The 18,939-nt window shown below is 46.7% G+C and overlaps 1 protein-coding gene across 3 annotated transcripts in view; it reads left to right on the top strand.

The window, feature by feature from the left end:
• The window catches only part of znf407 (zinc finger protein 407), a 160,863-nt gene that overhangs the window by 64,527 nt on the left and 77,397 nt on the right, over positions 1 to 18,939 (top strand). For all 3 annotated transcript variants that reach the window (XM_038994127.1, XM_038994130.1, XM_038994128.1), the window contains exon 5: positions 8,435 to 8,509. In XM_038994127.1, coding sequence (XP_038850055.1) covers positions 8,435 to 8,509 — 75 coding nt within the window. The remainder of the gene's footprint in view (positions 1 to 8,434; positions 8,510 to 18,939) is intronic.

Below are 18,939 nucleotides of genomic sequence, written 5' to 3'. Positions count from 1 at the left end.
GGGGGGGGATGTGTTTCAGGATCCTTTGTCAGTTTACCCGCCCGTCAAGCTGTCAGTTTAGACATGTCAACTTACCTTGCTCTTTCCCCCCATCACACTGTATTTATATGAAAAGGCAAAGATGATGTTTACCCAAGTAGGGTATAATTATGGAAACAGAGTGAATGAGATAGGATGTATAGTGTGTGTGTATGTCTGGCTATAACTTTAGTGTAGTGTATTGAATGGTTTATTTTGTATTGACAATATAGTGGAAGTCTGTTTGACCCGTTGTTTCTGTGCAGAGATATGCTCAAATCAGCAGATTATGGTAAGAATGAAAGGTAGAGAGAGGGATGCTCTCTCTCTCCCTCTCCCTCTCCCTCTCCCTCTCCCTCTCCCTCTCGCTCTCGCTCTCGCTCTCTCCTGGCGCATGGGCCTACTGTGAGGATCTGGCTTCCAGTGCGGAGGACCTCACAGTTCACCAGGGTTCATCTGAGTAATGGGGTGTGAAGAGGAGCTGAGGGGGAGATGGAGGGGGAAGTAGGGTGTGGCAAGGGGGAGTTGCAGAGAAGGTGGAAGAACGAGATGGAGGGTTGGTGGAGAAGGGAGGTAGAGAGGTGTAAGAAGGGGATGGTGAGGTAAGGGGGGGGCGACAAGGGCGAAGAGGAGGCGCTCTGTAGAGATACCTGCTGCTAATGCTGAAGTCAGTGAGGGATGGAGGGCACTCCAGCTGTGACATTAAAACAGCAGGTGGACGCCATCATTAGGACTGGCACACGAGGCAGGATGAGCGCCCTCACTAGTCATTTCTACAGGGCCCAGCGGCCCACTGTAGTAGAGCTGTCTCAGGCGGCTTCACCCCACCGAGAGAACTGAGCCGTAGCTCCGTATAGCTCCATAGGAAACACAGACACACAGAGCCCTCTAGAGCTCTCTCTCCTGGGCACGCTGCTTAGTTTGGTGAGGGTTGAGCGACTCACACATCTGGCACCTCTCTCATTCTGCCTAATGCCTCCTTGGTCACCCTTACCATTTAGGAGAAAGAATTTAGTTTGACTCGAGTAACAAAAAAAATATCCTCCGTTTTTATCGTGGTTCACCTTCCTGTATGTACCATTGTCAAGGCCATCGCACAGGTGACATTGATACTTATAACACAATCAAATGACATGATTTCTGTTTCTGACACAGATGGCAGCAAAGTGCTATTATTTTTTGATGAATAGGCCCATGGCCCATATTCATAAAGCATCTCAGAGTGCTGATCTAGGATCAGTTTTGCCTTTTATATACAGAATAATGAATACGTTTATGGACACAGGGACCTGATCTCAGATCAGTACTCCTACTATGAGACTCTTTAAGAATACAGGCTAAGTAAAGCAAGCCATGTGTGATGTGATACACCTCTCTCTCTCTCTCTCTCTCTCTCTCTCTCTCTCTCTCTCTCTCTCTCTCTCTCTCTCTCTCTCTCTCTTTCTCTCTCTCTCTGTCTCTCTGTCTCTCTCTCTCTGTCTCTCTGTCTCTGTCTCTGTCTCTGTGTGTGTGTGTGTGTGTGTGTGTGTGTGTGTGTGTGTGTGTGTGTGTGTGTGTGTGTGTGTGTGTGTGTCCCAGAATGCTCTCTGTGTATCCCAGAATGATTTGTATGTTCTGCACAGGATGGGGACATTTTGCGCCTCACTGATGCCAGAGGCTTCTCCTTAGATCTCCCAACATCCCTTCCGGAATTGAAGATTGAGATTCCCGACCCGAACCATCCAGGAATACTGTTAGGCAAATGAAGTTGTTTGTATCCCATATTGACATGTTATCTCTTCATCTGGGGATGGAGGGAAGAGAAAGAAGTGTTACTTGGGTAATTGAGCCGTGTCTCGCCGCTTATCGGTAAAGCTGCGGCGCGTCACGGAGCTAACGAGGTGTGGTGCGCCGATTAATCTAAAGGGAGTGGAACGTGAAACTCCTCCATTTTTTTTTTTTTTTCATTTTTTTATCTCCCTTTAAATTGAGAGCCTCCCTCGAGGCTAAAATAAGGCCTTATTAGTTAAATTCATCTGGGGAAATATTGATATGGATGAATGGCATGGTGAAATGTCCCCTTTGTTGCTATAAGGATCAAGGCAACAGTCGTTTGAGTAAAGGACGCTCCCTCAAAGCTGTTGGAGGTAGATCCTAACCTGAGAGCGGACCTATGAAGAACAGGGGATTAGAAGCCCGTTTCAACAAATGGATTTTCTCTTTTCCCACTTAGCCTTGCCCTTCATTTGAACCTGCCGTTTGTGTGGCGCGTATATATGCAAGCTTGCCTGTGACTTTCTACGCGCGCGTGTGCTCGTTTGTGTGTGCATGCGCGTGTGTGTGTGTCTGCCGTCTCACTTCAGCGGGCCATTGCCAGGTGCCTCCATCGGGCCTTGCCAGTCGTGCCGTCACTGCTTGCTGCCATGCTCAGAATAAACGTGTGGGGGGGAAAGAAGTAAGAGTGAGTGATGCGAATCTCACAACATGCCAGTTTGATTTGTAACCCTCGCTATCAAAGAATGCTAATTTAAATCATATCTTTGCATATGTCTTCATGTCTTTCATGCGCATATGCAAATCGCCCCCGTTGCCGTTCAGCACTCGGTAATTAGGTTTATGAAGGACAGCTGTAATCCATAATTAAAGGACATGTTTGCAAGCACTTCCTCCCCCCCCCCCCTCCCAATGACTTAAACAACCTAGAAAAAGCTAGAAAATGCTAACTTAATTAGCGCGTTTGTTTATTCATAGCTAGTTGAAGCGGTCAGTCAGTCAGTCAGTGCAGTGCAGTGCCACTGCCTCCAGTCACCCAGAGTGTCTCCCTCCCCTGTGGGTTTGATCTTGTCATTCTCCTTCAGTGGATAGGAGGGCGGTTTAGTCATACTCCCAGGCACCATTCTGGACGGATGGATGGATGGAGAGATGGAGCTAGAGAGAAGGAGAAGAGAAAAATAGAGGAGGGAGAGAATGATGATAACAAAACAAAACAGTGGAACATGTTTGAATATTTATATGGGGTGTTAGTTAGCATGGGCTGCCCTCTGGGGGGGGGGTTGATGGATGTGGCTCTGGGGCGATGGTAGGAGAGCAGAAAGACGTGTGTGTGCGTGCGTGCGTGTGTGTGTGCGTGCGCGTGCGCGTGTCCAGTAGTAGGGGGAAGATAACATTGTGCTATGAATGAACAGTGAAATGATTAGGCTATACGCTCTTTACAACAAAATGACCAATAGAGAGAGTGGAAGTCAGAGAGGCAGATGGAGAGAGACTTTTTGAGAGAACGAGAAACAAACAAGCCAGAGCGGGGTAAATAGAGGAATGGAGAGAGAAACGGAAAGAGAGCGAGAGAGAGGGAGAGAGGGAGAGGGAGAGAGATAAAGTCCAGGAGTCCACAGTGAAGACCAGTGTCTGCAGTAACACTCCAAATCACACAGCTGCTGTCTCAACTCTCTCTTTTTCTTTCTTTCATTCTCTCTCTTTCTTTCTTTCCTGTTCCTCTGTCATGTCGTCTTAGACGTGGTCGTTGTCTGTCAGCAGGAACACCGTAATAGGATGTGATTACTGGTGAATTCAATGGCCAGAGGATGAAACGCTAGAGAAACGGGGCTGATCCCTGACTAGTTAGGCCTGTCATCCCGCCATTAGGGCTTCACAAACTGTTTAGGGAATGGAACGAACGTAGGGCTTTGGACACGGTCAGGACATTGTCTTGAAATGGTGTCTCAAATATTTCCCGTGTGTGATATTGTGTGTTTCTGTCTGTGTGAGTTTGCGTTTGAGGGTGTGCGAGTTCCCGGGTCGTTGTTGATACACTCTCTTTGATGTAATGACAGGATATCCAAGGTCGTGTTCAGTAGGCACTCAACGGAAGAAAACGAGGAAAACGGGGAGTTAAGAAAGCACATTTTCTTTTTCCGTTGCGAAAAGTGTTTTAAAACATATTCTTTTACAGTGTGTCCTTATGAACACGGGTGAAACCCATTGCCTTAGTTAACCTGCTGCATCCTAGTGGCTTTGTCCTGACTACATTTACATTACATTTAAGTCATTTAGCAGACGCTCTTATCCAGAGCGACTTACAAATTGGTGCATTCACCTTAAGATATCCAGTGGAACAGCCACTTTACAATAGTGCATCTAAATCTTTTAAGGGGGGGGGGGGGGGGGGGGGGGGTTAGAAGGATTACTTTATCCTATCCTAGGTATTCCTTAAAGAGGTGGGGTTTCAGGTGTCTCCGGAAGGTGGTGATTGACTCCGCTGTCCTGGCGTCGTGAGGGAGTTTGTTCCACCATTGGGGTGCCAGAGCAGCGAACAGTTTTGACTGGGCTGAGCGGGAACTGTACTTCCTCAGAGGTAGGGAGGCGAGCAGGCCAGAGGTGGATGAACGCAGTGCCCTTGTTTGGGTGTAGGGCCTGATCAGAGCCTGAAGGTACGGAGGTGCCGTTCCCCTCACAGCTCCGTAAGCAAGCACCATGGTCTTGTAGCGGATGCGAGCTTCAACTGGAAGCCAGTGGAGAGAGCGGAGGAGCGGGGTGACGTGAGAGAACTTGGGAAGGTTGAACACCAGACGGGCTGCGGCGTTCTGGATGAGTTGTAGGGGTTTAATGGCACAGGCAGGGAGCCCAGCCAACAGCGAGTTGCAGTAATCCAGACGGGAGATGACAAGTGCCTGGATTAGGACCTGCGCCGCTTCCTGTGTGAGGCAGGGTCGTACTCTGCGAATGTTGTAGAGCATGAACCTACAGGAACGGGTCACCGCCTTGATGTTGGTTGAGAACGACAGGGTGTTGTCCAGGATCACGCCAAGGTTCTTAGCGCTCTGGGAGGAGGACACAATGGAGTTGTCAACCGTGATGGCGAGATCATGGAACGGGCAGTCCTTCCCCGGGAGGAAGAGCAGCTCCGTCTTGCCGAGGTTCAGCTTGAGGTGGTGATCCGTCATCCACACTGATATGTCTGCCAGACATGCAGAGATGCGATTCGCCACCTGGTTATCAGAAGGGGGAAAGGAGAAGATTAATTGTGTGTCGTCTGCATAGCAATGATAGGAGAGACCATGTGAGGTTATGACAGAGCCAAGTGACTTGGTGTATAGCGAGAATAGGAGAGGGCCTAGAACAGAGCCCTGGGGGACACCAGTGGTGAGAGCACGTGGTGAGGAGACAGATTCTCGCCACGCCACCTGGTAGGAGCGACCTGTCAGGTAGGACGCAATCCAAGCGTGGGCCGCGCCGGAGATGCCCAACTCGGAGAGGGTGGAGAGGAGGATCTGATGGTTCACAGTATCAAAGGCAGCCGATAGGTCTAGAAGGATGAGAGCAGAGGAGAGAGAGTTAGCTTTAGCAGTGCGGAGCGCCTCCGTGACACAGAGAAGAGCAGTCTCAGTTGAGTGACTAGTCTTGAAACCTGACTGATTTGGATCAAGAAGGTCATTCTGAGAGAGATAGCAGGAGAGCTGGCCAAGGACGGCACGTTCAAGAGTTTTGGAGAGAAAAGAAAGAAGGGATACTGGTCTGTAGTTGTTGACATCGGAGGGATCGAGTGTAGGTTTTTTCAGAAGGGGTGCAACTCTCGCTCTCTTGAAGACGGAAGGGACGTAGCCAGTGGTCAGGGATGAGTTGATGAGCGAGGTGAGGTAAGGGAGAAGGTCTCCGGAAATGGTCTGGAGAAGAGAGGAGGGGATAGGGTCAAGCGGGCAGGTTGTTGGGCGGCCGGCCGTCACAAGACGCGAGATTTCATCTGGGGAGAGAGGGGAGAAAGAGGTCAAAGCACAGGGTAGGGCAGTGTGAGCAGAACCAGCGGAGTCGTTTGACTTAGCAAACGAGGATCGGATGTCGTCAACCTTCTTTTCAAAATGGTTGACGAAGTCATCCGCAGAGAGGGAGGAGGGGGGGGGGGGGGGGAGGAGGATTCAGGAGGGAGGAGAAGGTGGCAAAGAGCTTCCTAGGGTTAGAGGCAGATGCTTGGAATTTAGAGTGGTAGAAAGTGGCTTTAGCAGCAGAGACAGAAGAGGAAAATGTAGAGAGGAGGGAGTGAAAGGATGCCAGGTCCGCAGGGAGGCGAGTTCTCCTCCATTTCCGCTCGGCTGCCCGGAGCCCTGTTCTGTGAGCTCGCAATGAGTCGTCGAGCCACGGGGCAGGAGGGGAGGACCGAGCCGGCCTGGAGGATAGGGGACATAGAGAGTCAAAGGATGCAGAAAGGGAGGAGAGGAGGGTTGAGGAGGCAGAATCAGGAGATAGGTTGGAGAAGGTTTGAGCAGAGGGAAGAGATGATAGGATGGAAGAGGAGAGAGAAGCGGGGGAGAGAGAGCGAAGGTTTGGACGGCGCGATACCATCCGAGTAGGGGCAGAGTGGGAAGTGTTGGATGAGAGCGAGAGGGAAAAGGATACAAGGTAGTGGTCGGAGACTTGGAGGGGAGTTGCAATGAGATTAGTGGAAGAACAGCATCTAGTAAGGATGAGGTCAAGCGTATTGCCTGCCTTGTGAGTAGGGGGGGAAGGTGAGAGGGTGAGGTCAAAAGAGGAGAGGAGTGGAAAGAGGGAGGCAGAGAGGAATGAGTCAAAGGTAGACGTGGGGAGGTTAAAGTCACCCAGAACTGTGAGAGGTGAGCCATCCTCAGGGAAGGAACTTATCAAGGCGTCAAGCTCATTGATGAACTCTCCAAGGGAACCTGGAGGGCGATAAATGATAAGGATGTTAAGCTAGAAAGGGCTGGTAACTGTGACAGCATGGAATTCAAAGGAGGCGATAGACAGATGGGTCAGGGGAGAAAGAGAGAATGTCCACTTGGGAGAGATGAGGATCCCAGTGCCACCACCCCGCTGACCAGAAGGTCTCGGGGTGTGCGAGAACACGTGGGCAGACGAGGAGAGAGCAGTAGGAGTAGCAGTGTTATCTGTGGTAATCCATGTTTCCGTCAGTGCCAAGAAGTCGAGGGACTGGAGGGAAGCATAGGCTGAGATGAACTCTGCCTTGTTGGCCGCAGATCGGCAGTTCCAGAGGCTGCCGGAGACCTGGAACTCCACGTGGGTCGTGCGCGCTGGGACCACCAGGTTAGGGTGGCAGCGGCCACGCGGTGTGAAGCGTTTGTATGGTCTGTGCAGAGAGGAGAGAAGAGGGATAGACAGACACATAGTTGACAGGCTACAGAAGAGGCTACGCTAATGCAAAGGAGATTGGAATGACAAGTGGACTACACGTCTCGAATGTTCAGAAAGTTAAGCTTACGTAGCAAAAATCTTATTGACTGAAATGATTAAGATGATGCAGTACTGCTGACTGGTGAAGTAGGCTAGCTAGCAGTGGCTGCGTTGTTGACTATGTTTGAAAGTGTTGCTGGCTAGGTAGCCTCGATAACTGGCTAGGTAACCTCGATAACTGGCTAGATAATTACTCTAAACTACACAAGTATCTTAGATACAAGGACAGCAAAGACAACTATGTAGCTAGCTAACACTACACTAATCAAATCGTTCCGTTGTACTGTTTCGGTAGAAGTTGGCTGGCTGGCTAGCTAGCAGTGTTGACAACGTTAGGACGGCGAAAATAGCTGGCTAGCTGACTTTGTTTAAAAGTGGAGCTGGCTAGGTAACCTCGATAACTGGCTAGATAATTACTCTAAACTACACAATTATCTTAGATACAAAGACAGCGAAGACAACTGTAGCTAGCTAACACTACACTAATCAAATCGTTCCGTTGTACTGTTTCGGTAGAAGTTGGCTAGCTGGCTAGCTAGCAGTGTAGCACTGGCTAGCTAGCAGTGTTGACGGCGAAAATAGCTGGCTAGCTGACTTTGTTTAAAAGTGGAACTGGCTAGGTAACCTCGATAACTGGCTAGATGATTACTCTAAACTACACAACTACGCAATTATCTTAGATGCAAAGACAACTATGTAGCTGGCTAACACTACACTAATCAAATCGTTCCGTTGTAATGATTCGGTAGAAGTTGGCTAGCTGGCTAGCTAGCTAGCAGTGTTGACAACGTTAGAAGATTCGATAATTCGATAATAATCTGAACTACACAATTATCTTTGATACAAAGACGGCTATGTAGCTAGCTAAGAAAGGAAGTGCTAAGATCAAACAAATCAAACCGTTGTAATGAAATTAAATTAAATGTAATACTACTTGTGAAGCGAAGCGAAAATGCGACCACTCGCTCCAACCCGGAAGTGCAGACTACGATTGCAAAGTTTTCCCGAAATCCTAGTTGGAGGATTCACAGAATCAGGAAGGAATAAACAGGAAATATGGAATCCTCCAATCAGGATTTCTGGAAAGGCAGGGAATTTATTGAAAGTTTCGCAACCCTAATCCTGACTAGTTATTGTAAAAAGTCATCTCTGTCTGTCCCCCCGGTTAACCCTTTCATTGACTGTGGTAAAGAGGCCCTCTTTGTTAACCCTTTGCCCCCTGTGTTCTCTCTCTGACCAGGTGGGCCTTTGTGATGAAGAAGCACCTGAGCACTCACCTGTTGGGGAAACATGGACTGGGCCAGCCCAAAGAGAGGTAAGACTGACTACCTTTACCTCGCTTTGTCTCTCTCTCCGTCTCTCTCTGTATTTCTCTCTCGCTCTCGCTCTCTCTCTGTCCCTCCCCCTTTGGCCCCCCTCTCTCTCAGTATTTCTATCACACCCTCTTTGTCAATCTGTTCCCTCCCTCTCTCTCCTCTCCTCCCTCTCTCTTCTCTCCCTCTCTCTGTATGATTGGGAAGATGTGATGTCTCCATCTCTCTTCGTGATGTTGTGTGTAAAACTTTCCCAGTGTGCCCCTGTCTGTCAGCGACGCGGCCCGGCTGTTAGCCCGCGTTGTGTGTGTGTGTGTGTGTGTGATGAAGACAAAGTTGCGAAGTCCCCATGGCATGCGAGAATGAGACGTTAAACACCCCTCAATCTGTCAAACGGACCCACTAAGAGAAACCAGTCTTCTTGCATTTTTTTATTTTAAATATTACATCTGAAAACTGCCTTTCAAATTGATACTTTTGACAACATGTCGTATTCGATATGACGAGGGGCTTGAGATATTAGTAAAGTAGGCGCACCATATGCTCCCCTGTAAATACACACTCATTATTAACTGGATTCAGACTGGCAGCTGCTCGTTGGGAGAGAAATTCTCATATCCCACAACTATTTCACTTGTCTGCTTTATTCTCGTAAAACAGCACATAACAAACTAAACTGTCCAGGACAGGAATGTTTGTACCACATATTTTTTTATTGTACCTTTATTTAACTAGGCAAGTCAGTTAAGAACAAATTCTTATATACAATGACGGCCTAGAACAGTGGGTTAACTGCCTTGTTCAGGGGCAGAATGACAGATTTTTACCTTGTCAGCTCGGGGATTCGATCTAGCAACCCTTCGGTTACTGGCCCAACGCTCTAACCACTAGTCTACCTGCCGCCCCTGAATGTTATTCAAGATGAATTGCCACATATTTTGTCCATTTGGCTTTTTTTCTTTCGTAGTTTGAGGATGCTGTGAAATCACAGTGGGGTTTGTAGGTGTATTGTGTCTGAATGAAAGACCTCTGTGTCCTTGGCTCGGTATTAGAGGGTGACATTACAGCAAAGGTCGGAGAGAGCACGCACACGCATATGCAGAAACGCACACACACACACACACACACACACACACACACACACACACACACACACACACACACACACACACACACACACACACACACACACACACACACACACACACACACACACACACACACACACACACCAGCGACAGGCATGAATGGAGTGGCCTTGTGGAGCTTGTGTTACCTGATAGCGTTTACCTCAGAGTGTGTCTCTGCCAAAACTAACTATAGTCACCCTGCTGCCCCATAAAACATACTGCAGTGCCATACAACACCATTACATCTCACACACACACACACATGCACACACAAACGTATTGCACGTATGTGCACGTGAGCGAGCCAAGTGCATGTATGCATAGAGACATCGGCGCTGTGCCATTATTTTCTCTTGCTTCTCTCTCTTAAACACACACACACAGCGAGAGGCCATGAGGTTTGTTCTATTTAAACCTGTAAAACACGGTGTCATCATTTTTCTGACAGTCCTGGAGACAGAATTTATCTCATCATTAATGAACCATCATATTTCCAACGCAGCAGTGCTTAATTAGCACAAGGTCATTGGGGAGGGCTTATCAAGTGGAACAAATTTGGGTGAGTGTAAGTGAGGGGAGAGAGGGGGGAGGGAGGGAGAGGGGAGAGAGAGAGAGAGAGAGGTGATGGAGACAGACTGACATGAAGAGAGAACAAGAGAAAAGGGAGAATGTGGAGAGTGTATAGTGGCAGTGGTTTTAGCCAGCTCTTGACAGTGCTGGCCCAATGATTGATAACTGCACCAGTTTGAAAAGCCCAGACTTGGAGACTCGAGGGGTAGCTGGGGACTGGAGAAGGGGAGAGGAGGGGAGAGGGGACTGGAGTGGTAACTGGGGACCAGGGGAGAGGGGATAAGGGGAGAGGGAGGGAGGCAGGGGGAGGGACCGGGGGCTGGCGGGAGTGGGGGAGCCAATTGCAAACATATGCTGGCTGGCAGGCAGGGGAGGCAGGGGAGAGATGGATTGCAGCAGGACAGTGTCAGAGAGGCTGTTTCATCACCATCTCCACGGCCCTATTCACCTGGTATTTTTAGAACACTGGGGAGATCTGTTAGTCAAAGGAAGAGAAGAGGAGGAGGGAGGGGAGGAGGAGGATGAGGGGAGAGACCTGACTAGTCGTAGTGCCCAGCTCCAGTTAGATTGGTTTGTCTGGGCTCTGGAAAAACAGGTTATTTTGGGTGGGGGGGAGAGAAATGGGCTGGGATGGGCACGGGATCCGGAGGTAAGATGACAAACACCAGCCTCCATGACAGGTTCAGAGAGAGAGAGAGCGAGAGAGAGAGGGAGAGAGAGAGAGAGAGCGAGAGAGACAGGGAGACAGGGAGAGAGAGAGAGAGCGAGAGAGACAGGGAGAGAGAGGGAGAGAGCGACAGAGAGAGAGAGGGAGAGAGAGAGCGAGATGGAGAGGGAGAGAGGGAGAGCGAGAGAGAGAGGGAGAGGGAGAGAGCGACAGAGAGAGGGGTAGAGGAGTTCTGGCCTGTTCTAATATGACACATCTGGGTCCCGGTTTCATTCACCACTATTCTTCACTGCAAGGCACTGTGGGTAGTTTGGAGGTCTGCGTACTTTTGTGTCTGTCAATGTGTGGATATACAGTCAGGTCTAGAATTATTGGCACCCTCGATAAAGATGAGCAAAAAAGACTGCATCAAATAAAGAAAACAAACACTGAGCTATAGGTAACTGCCAAAATATAGGAAACACTTGAGCAAATGAGGGATACAAAGTATATTGAAAGCAGGTACTTCCACACAGGTGTGGTTCCTGAGTTAACGTATCAAAATGCCCAGTTGCCCATTATTTTGGCTTCCAAACCTAGAGGAAGAGATCTCTGTGTGTGTGTGTGTGTGTGTGTGTGTGTGTGTGTGTGTGTGTGTGTGTGTGTGTGTGTGTGTGTGTGTGTGTGTGTGTGTGTGTGTGTGTGTGTGTGTGTGTGTGTGTGTGTGTGTGTGTGTGTGTGTGTGTTGAACACTTATGGTAGATTCTGGAGCGGTGCCTGAGATAGTTTTCCATCAACAAAGGATGGAATTTCTTGTGGAAGAATGGTGTCGCATCCCACCAATAGAGTTCCAGACACTTGTAGAACCTATGCCAAGGTACATTGAAGCTGTTCTGGTGGCCTGTGGTGGCGGCGCAACCCCCTATTAAGACACGTTATCTTAGTGTTTCCTTTATTTTGGAAGTTACCTATATATATTGTATACACAACATTTTGGGGGAAAATTGTCATATTTTGTAAATATAGTTCAACAAGTACACAAAAAAAACAAAAAAAGATAGGGGTCAAAATTCCTGGCACCCCGGTTTACTCCGCCACCCTCCCCTTGCGAGGATAATGCCACTGAGTCTTTTTGTAAAATGTTTTATGAGATTTTAGACCACGTTGGGAGGATCTTAGACCGTTCTTCTATACGGAATCTTTCCAGATCCTTGATATCCTCGTCTGTGCTTATGGACTGTCCTCTTCAATTCAAACTACAAGTTTTCAATGGGTTTGAAGTCCGGGGACTGAGACGGCCATTGCCAAATGTTGATTTTGTGGTCAATTAACCATTTCTTTGTGGATTTGTCCTTTCGTCAAATATACAGTGAGCTCCAAAAGTATTGGAACAGTAACACATTTTTGTTGTTGTTCTGGCTCTGTACTCCAGCACTTTGGATTTGAAATGATACAATGACTATGAGGTTAAAGTGCAGACTGTCAGCTTTAATTTGAGGGTATTTTCATCCTTATCGGGTCCGTTTAGAATTTACAGCACTTTCTGTACATAGTCCCCCTATTTTAGGGGACCAAAAGTCTTATATGTCTATTAAAGTAGTCAAAAGTGTAGTATTTGGCCCTATATTCCTAGTATGCAATGATTGCATCAAGCTTGTGACTACAAACGTGTTGGCACCATTTGCTGTTTGGTGTGCAGATCTGGAATATATCAATTACACGCCACAGCGACACATGCCGCCCTGTATCTCGGGAGTACTTGAGGAAGACCAAGAGGTAGACCACCGCCAGGTAATATATCAATTACATGAGATGGTTGCAGGTCCCTGAGAAGAGATTTAATAAGCTCTGAGCTATTTATGAATATACTAAACCAAGGTTTGGTGCGTGGGGTTCTGTGCAATTGTCATTTTATATGTTTTGCTAACTTTTGTGTAGCATTTGTGGCTCCAAACCAATATAAGACGTGTTTCATGTCCAAATCATCATCAAGTGTCTTAAGAAAATGTGTGTAGCTCGCTGAAGTGCGAAAAATGCTAATATGAGGTATAGTGACTTGCATTGGTTTTGGGCCACAAATGCTACAACATTAGCGTTTGAAGACAATGGCCAGGGATACAAAACCAAGGCATGGTTTGTTTTCTTACCTTCCCCTTAGGCTACTTACAGGGTAAGGAAACCAATAAGTCATTGTATAATTTGGGTGAACTATCCCTTCAATTTGACAAAGTGAAATTTGTGAGATAAATCCCCAAAATATATTCCTACAATTCAATAGCTTGATGGAATAGGCCTAGGTCTATGAGCGTGTCAAATTTTATTGGTCACATACACGTGTTTAGTAGATGTTATTGCGGGTATAGAGAAATGCTTGTGTGTGTGTGAAACCTGTGTGTGTGTGTAACATGTATCTGTGTCGTGTGTGTTTGAGTCTCTCTGTGTGAGAGAGCCTGGCTTCTTGCTGGTTTGAAAGATATAAATGCACCTAAACCAACAATTGAATGAGGCAGAGTTTTGCTGTTGTGATTGACGGCTGTGACCTCGCCTTAATTTAACGTAAGCAATTTGAGCAATTTAAAAACAAAGTGTTCAAAGATGACTGACCAGTCTAAGGTACGTTTTTTAGGCAATTGTAAAACTACCCCCCATTTTCCCATTTATAATAATAAACAGTTTGAACTAATACACTCTTCACTCATTAAATGGGCGTGTTGACAGCCAAGTGAGTCCTATTTATTTAACTGATAAAGTTGGTGAAAAGGTTTCCATAAGAATTATCCATGTGGGTCAATAACATTGTAAAACGAAAATTGACCCACGACACAGAACAACCATTACTTTTGCTGGGTATGTTCATTCATCTCCACTTACAGTATTTAGCCAATAAGGCGATCCCCAAATCACAATTTTTTGATTTGAATCTGATTTGTCATTTAGAAACGAATATTCAACTCTTCTGCAAATATGTAAAAAAACAACAACACTATGACTGAGCAGCAGACACATTTGGGGGCCTTCTTGGCACTCTGGTATGTTGATAGACTTGCACCCGTGGCTCCTGCTCCATGACAAAACAGGGGACAGTGGGGTAAGTTAAACCAAAGGGGTACGTTGAGCCGCCCTTGTTTCTAGGAAACCATACATAAAATGAATAATTTTACCAACGATTTAGGAAGAGGTCATCATTTCATGGGGTCTGTGAAGGAAGAAACCACATGGAAAAAGTGGTAAGCAAGTTAGGTCCAAAAAACCCAGATTTTCACCAAGTCAAATGAATTTCTTGTGTTAGAGGTTTCATGAGGCTTATGTCTAAACCAAAGTAGATCATTTTAAGATTGTTCTATACATCAGTTGGGAGTCTCTATAAGCTTCAGTATGAGGTCCTAAACCTAGCATGAAAGTGTGTCCTTGTAGCGGGCTAATATAGTCAAAATGTTTGCCTTGGGGTAAGTTGAGCCAAAGTCCATGGGGTAAATTGAGCCAATGGCAAATTGAGCAAATTGAAGCATTTTCCTCCCAGGTGTAATGCAAGAAATTACCACTGGGATATGAGGTAACAAAGTGTTTTTTTAGGCGCTAAGCCTGTGTTAATAGATGCTTAAAATGAATAAAAGACAGACACGTGATTGTGTTGAATTGTGTTTGGGGAATGACATAGACATGGGTTTAAAAAGAGGTCATATTTCATTCAGTACAGAAATTTGTAAGCGGCTTAATTTACCCTGTCCCGCGGCTCAACTTATCCCCCCCCCCCGTACCCGGGGTAAGTTGTGCCAATAGATTTTTTGGGACAAACTTTGTTTTCAAAACTGTAATGTTTGCGTGAATTCTGATTTCTTTCCAGGGATACACAACAGCCACAAATATTTATCGATATCTTTCTGAAAAAGAATATTATATTTCCCTTGATCGGAATGTAAAAAATGGCTCAACTTACCCCACTCTCCCCTACTCAAAACAGCTAAATGTGATTAGAATCCGAGTAAAACTGATCAAATCCTAATTATTCAAATCGTTGGCGTCAGCCCTAGTAACCAAGCCAATATCACATACAGTACACACAGCACCAAGGAGAGAGGGAACAAATAATGACTTAGCCTAGCTAACATGAGGTATTATACTGCATGATGGTTCAACAAAGACATGTATGTGCGTGTGTCCACAACCATACTCTACTGTAGTGCTGCTCAGGTACAGGCAGCTTGTCTGTGCCAGAGGCCGAGGGTGGCAGAGCGGGCATCTGGCTTGGCAGCACCAGGTTCTGGGCTCACAGCCGCTTCCCAGTATGCCGTGCGGTGCGGCCATATTGCCCGGTCGCTGTGGACTGGGACGGGGCAGGCTGGACAGGGGCATAGGGGGCGGAAGAGTCCTGCAGGGTAGCAGCATGGTGGCAATGTGTACCACACAGAGTCCAAAGCCCTGCCACACTCACAGGGGTCAAATTACACTAGAGTGTGTGCATGTGTGTGTGTGTGTGTTTACTCTCTAGAACGGTGCTGTGGATAGAGGACGAGGTAAGAGAGAAATATTGTTGCCCTTTGGATTAAATCCATCCTCTTAATTATTAATAATTAATCCATCTCCCCCTATTTCCCCCCCTCTCCCTTACCTTTCGGTATCAGCTCTGAATTGTTGTTACCACCCAAGAGTAATGGTGTCATGGTTAGGCCTGCACTGCTTACTGTACACAGACAATGGCTTGGCACCCAGAACAAGTATGATATGACAGTCACAGCAGGGCCATGTTCATTAGGCACCAAACGGAGGAAAGAAGACTGAAACAGGGAGGGACTACCTGGACTTGTCCAATGCAAACGCACATTTTTGTTTATCATAGCAAAACTTTTCGACAACATTTCCCATTGGGTGCCCTAATGAACACAACCCAATCCTATCCGATATTACGGCCATAGGGGCTGAATGCACAATGCAGATGTGTGTTTGTGCATTTTAAAGGCTTTGAACTGCAGCAACAGTCACTGGCACTGTGGTAAACGGGTTTCCCTGAGTCCAAGTCTCCTGTGGCTGGTGTGTAGTAGAGAGAGCCTAGTGGCCCATCGCTCACCTTTCTGTGTTGCTGTGTGTTTGTTTGACCAGGTGCCAGTGGACACGGCCTCTGTTTACCCTACTCAATATTTCATGAGGGATGAACGGTCGGCGCCGAATGAGGGATCGCGTTAATATTGCCATTGAAATTAAACGATAATTAGAAATGTGTTAGTCTAAAAGCCATTGCAGTCTATAAAAGTTTGATTACTGGAAAATGAGGTGCATTAAGTTTTTATGGGTTGGCCTGTGCGATCGCTGGAGAATGGTTTTATGCACTTGTCATGGGCATATGGTGCAGGCTGGCGACATGTGTGTTTGTGTGTGTGTACACGCAGTGGTGTAAAGTACTTAAGTAAAAAATACTTTAAAGTACTACTTAAGTAGTTTTTTTGGTATCTGTACTTGACTTTACTATTTATATATATTTTTTACTTTTATTCCACTACATTCCTGAAGAAAATAATGTACTTTTTACTCCATATTTTCCCTGACACCCAGAAGTACATTTTGTACATTTTGAATTCTTAGCAGGACAGGAAAACGGTCTAATTCACGCACTTAAAGAGAACATCCCTGGTCATCCCTATTGCATCTGATCTGGCGGACTCACTAAACACAAATGCTTTGTTTGTAAATTATGTCTGAGTGTTCCCGTGGCTGTCCGTAAATTTTAAAAACAAAGAAATCATGCTGTCCGGTTTGCTTAATAGAAGGAATTTGAAATTATTCATACTTTTACTTTTGATACTTAAGTATATTTTAGCAATTACATTTACCTTTGATACTTAAGTATATTTAAAACCAAATACATTTTCACTTTTACTCAAGTAGGTTTTTACTGGGTGACTTTCACTTTTACTTGAGTCATTTTCCATTAAAAGGTATCTTTACTTTTACTCAAGTATGACAATTGGGTACTTTTCCCACCACTGTGTACACGGCTGCGTTCTGAAAAGCTGAGGATCTTATATGCAACAACTCTTCCAGTGATGTAATCATCCGAATGTTGTTATCAATCAGACAGACTAGTTGGCCTAACTACCAGCAGCAGTTTAGTCTAGGTCTAAACTAGTTGTATTGGTATTGGTAATGGTCTTCAGCTAGTACCCAGTCACAATAGCATGTCTTTGTGGAACGAGACCGCTGGTCTGTATTCATAAAGCGTCTCAGAGTAGGAGTGTGGCTCTAGGATCAGTTTACCTTTTTAAATCCTAATGAATAAGACTACATGGACAGGGGGGGATCTGATCCTAGATCAGCACTCGTAATCTGAGAGATTTTATGAATATGGGCCTTGTTCCAATATCCACATTAGCACTTAGTATGAAGCAATGTAGAGCGTTGGGCCAGTAACACAAAGGTCGCTGTTTCGAATCCCCGAGCCGGCAAGGTGGAAAAATCTGCTGTTCCGCCCTTGAGCAAGACACTCGACCCCAAACAACAACTGCTCCCCGGGCGCCGGTGACGTAGACATCGATTACACATTTCGGTTGAATGCATTCAGTTGTACAACTGACTAGGTATCCCCCCTTTCCCCCTAGTGTAGACATTTGAACAGACCAGTAGACGAGCTACTCTCTGCCAGACCTCCCAATCCATCTCCCAAGCCTCTAACTTTCAGTCTAGGAAGGATGTCATCAACATGTGTCGGAACACAAGTGGCGTTACTCAAACCGCCAGGGGAGAGAATGTGCTCAGCTCAGCCGCCGTCTAATTTATGACGAGAGTACAAGTGGAAGAGCTAGCATTGTGTGGCTAATTGACGAGAGGTCAGAGTGCCCTTACCGCGACTCCCTGCAACCCCATGTGGGCTACTTGTTTCTGCCTTTCTCAATTGAAACGTCAGACTGTCACTGCAAGGAATGGATGTTGCCAGGCCTCACTAATGAACCGATGAATCAATGAATTAGCTAAGCAGCGATTCAATTAATGCGAGCTGAATGGAGGAGCAGGAGCCGTGGACACATCCTGGAGACGGCGATTAGCGCCGAAACAGATACAGACACACGAACCGGTCGCGGCTGCCAATATCAGTTATTACAAGTTTCTCCAACTTTGGACGTTTTCCTCGTTTGTTAGCGCGGTAATGGATTTATCATCACTTCCTGATGTTGTATTGATGTTTAGATGTTTATTTTTTTTAATGCCGGTCCGCACCCACAGGCACATAGGAGGTACATATGAGCATGTGGTACCTGTGTTCAAGCTGGTTCACCTTAGTGAGAGACCGTGGATAACATCTCTAACACAGCGTTCATCGTGCGTGTGACTCTTCGCTTATTGTACTGTACGGTACATGGTGGGCGGATTGATTCAGCTCGGTGGTCAGGTTTGCGTTGCCGGGTGTGCATGTGTGTGTATAGTGGGCTCATGTTTGTGTATAGTGTGTGTGTGTGTGTGTGTGTGTGTGTGTGTGTGTGTGTGTGTGTGTGTGTGTGTGTGTGTGTGTGTGTGTGTGTGTGTGTGTGTGTGTGTGTGTGTGTGTGTGTGTGTGTGTGTGTGTGTGTGTGTGTAGGGTCGTGAGAGAGAGCATAATGTGTGGGTTGAGGAGGTACAAGAATAGACATGTCATAATCAACTTTGCGGCGTACAGCGGGTGGTTTGTTCGGCCCGAGTATCAAATCATCTCCCCAAGTTTTGTTTTCCGAATCCAAAAAACCCCCGAGCCGAAATGGTTCGAGAGAGAAGAAAAGAACGAGAGGGTCTCCTTGATTATGTGACATCCTCCGGAAGGCCTCTGGAGTTGTTTCCTCCATTACTTAGGGGGGAAAAAAAGCCTTCTCACTATTGAGACTGTCACTCTCAATTTGGGCTAACGGTAAGCATGCACAGGCCTCCTGGATATTCTCCCCGCCCAGAGGGCCCCCCCCCCCACCCCCCACTCTGCCCTTCCCGCCACCGATCGCCGTGGTGACAGTTTGATTAGATCATCAATCGTGGCTGTTAACAGCGGTTTTCCTGAGCACCTGGGCAGGCAGGTCACACCTGGCTCTCAGCTACCGCTGTCCCCCTGACCCAACACTGCGTGTGCGTGTGT

Source organism: Salvelinus namaycush, chromosome 5 (assembly GCF_016432855.1).
Source record: "Salvelinus namaycush isolate Seneca chromosome 5, SaNama_1.0, whole genome shotgun sequence".
NCBI lineage: Eukaryota > Metazoa > Chordata > Actinopteri > Salmoniformes > Salmonidae > Salvelinus > Salvelinus namaycush.
The sequence above is the reverse complement of the archived record's forward strand: the minus strand, read 5'-3'. Positions and strand labels throughout refer to the sequence as shown.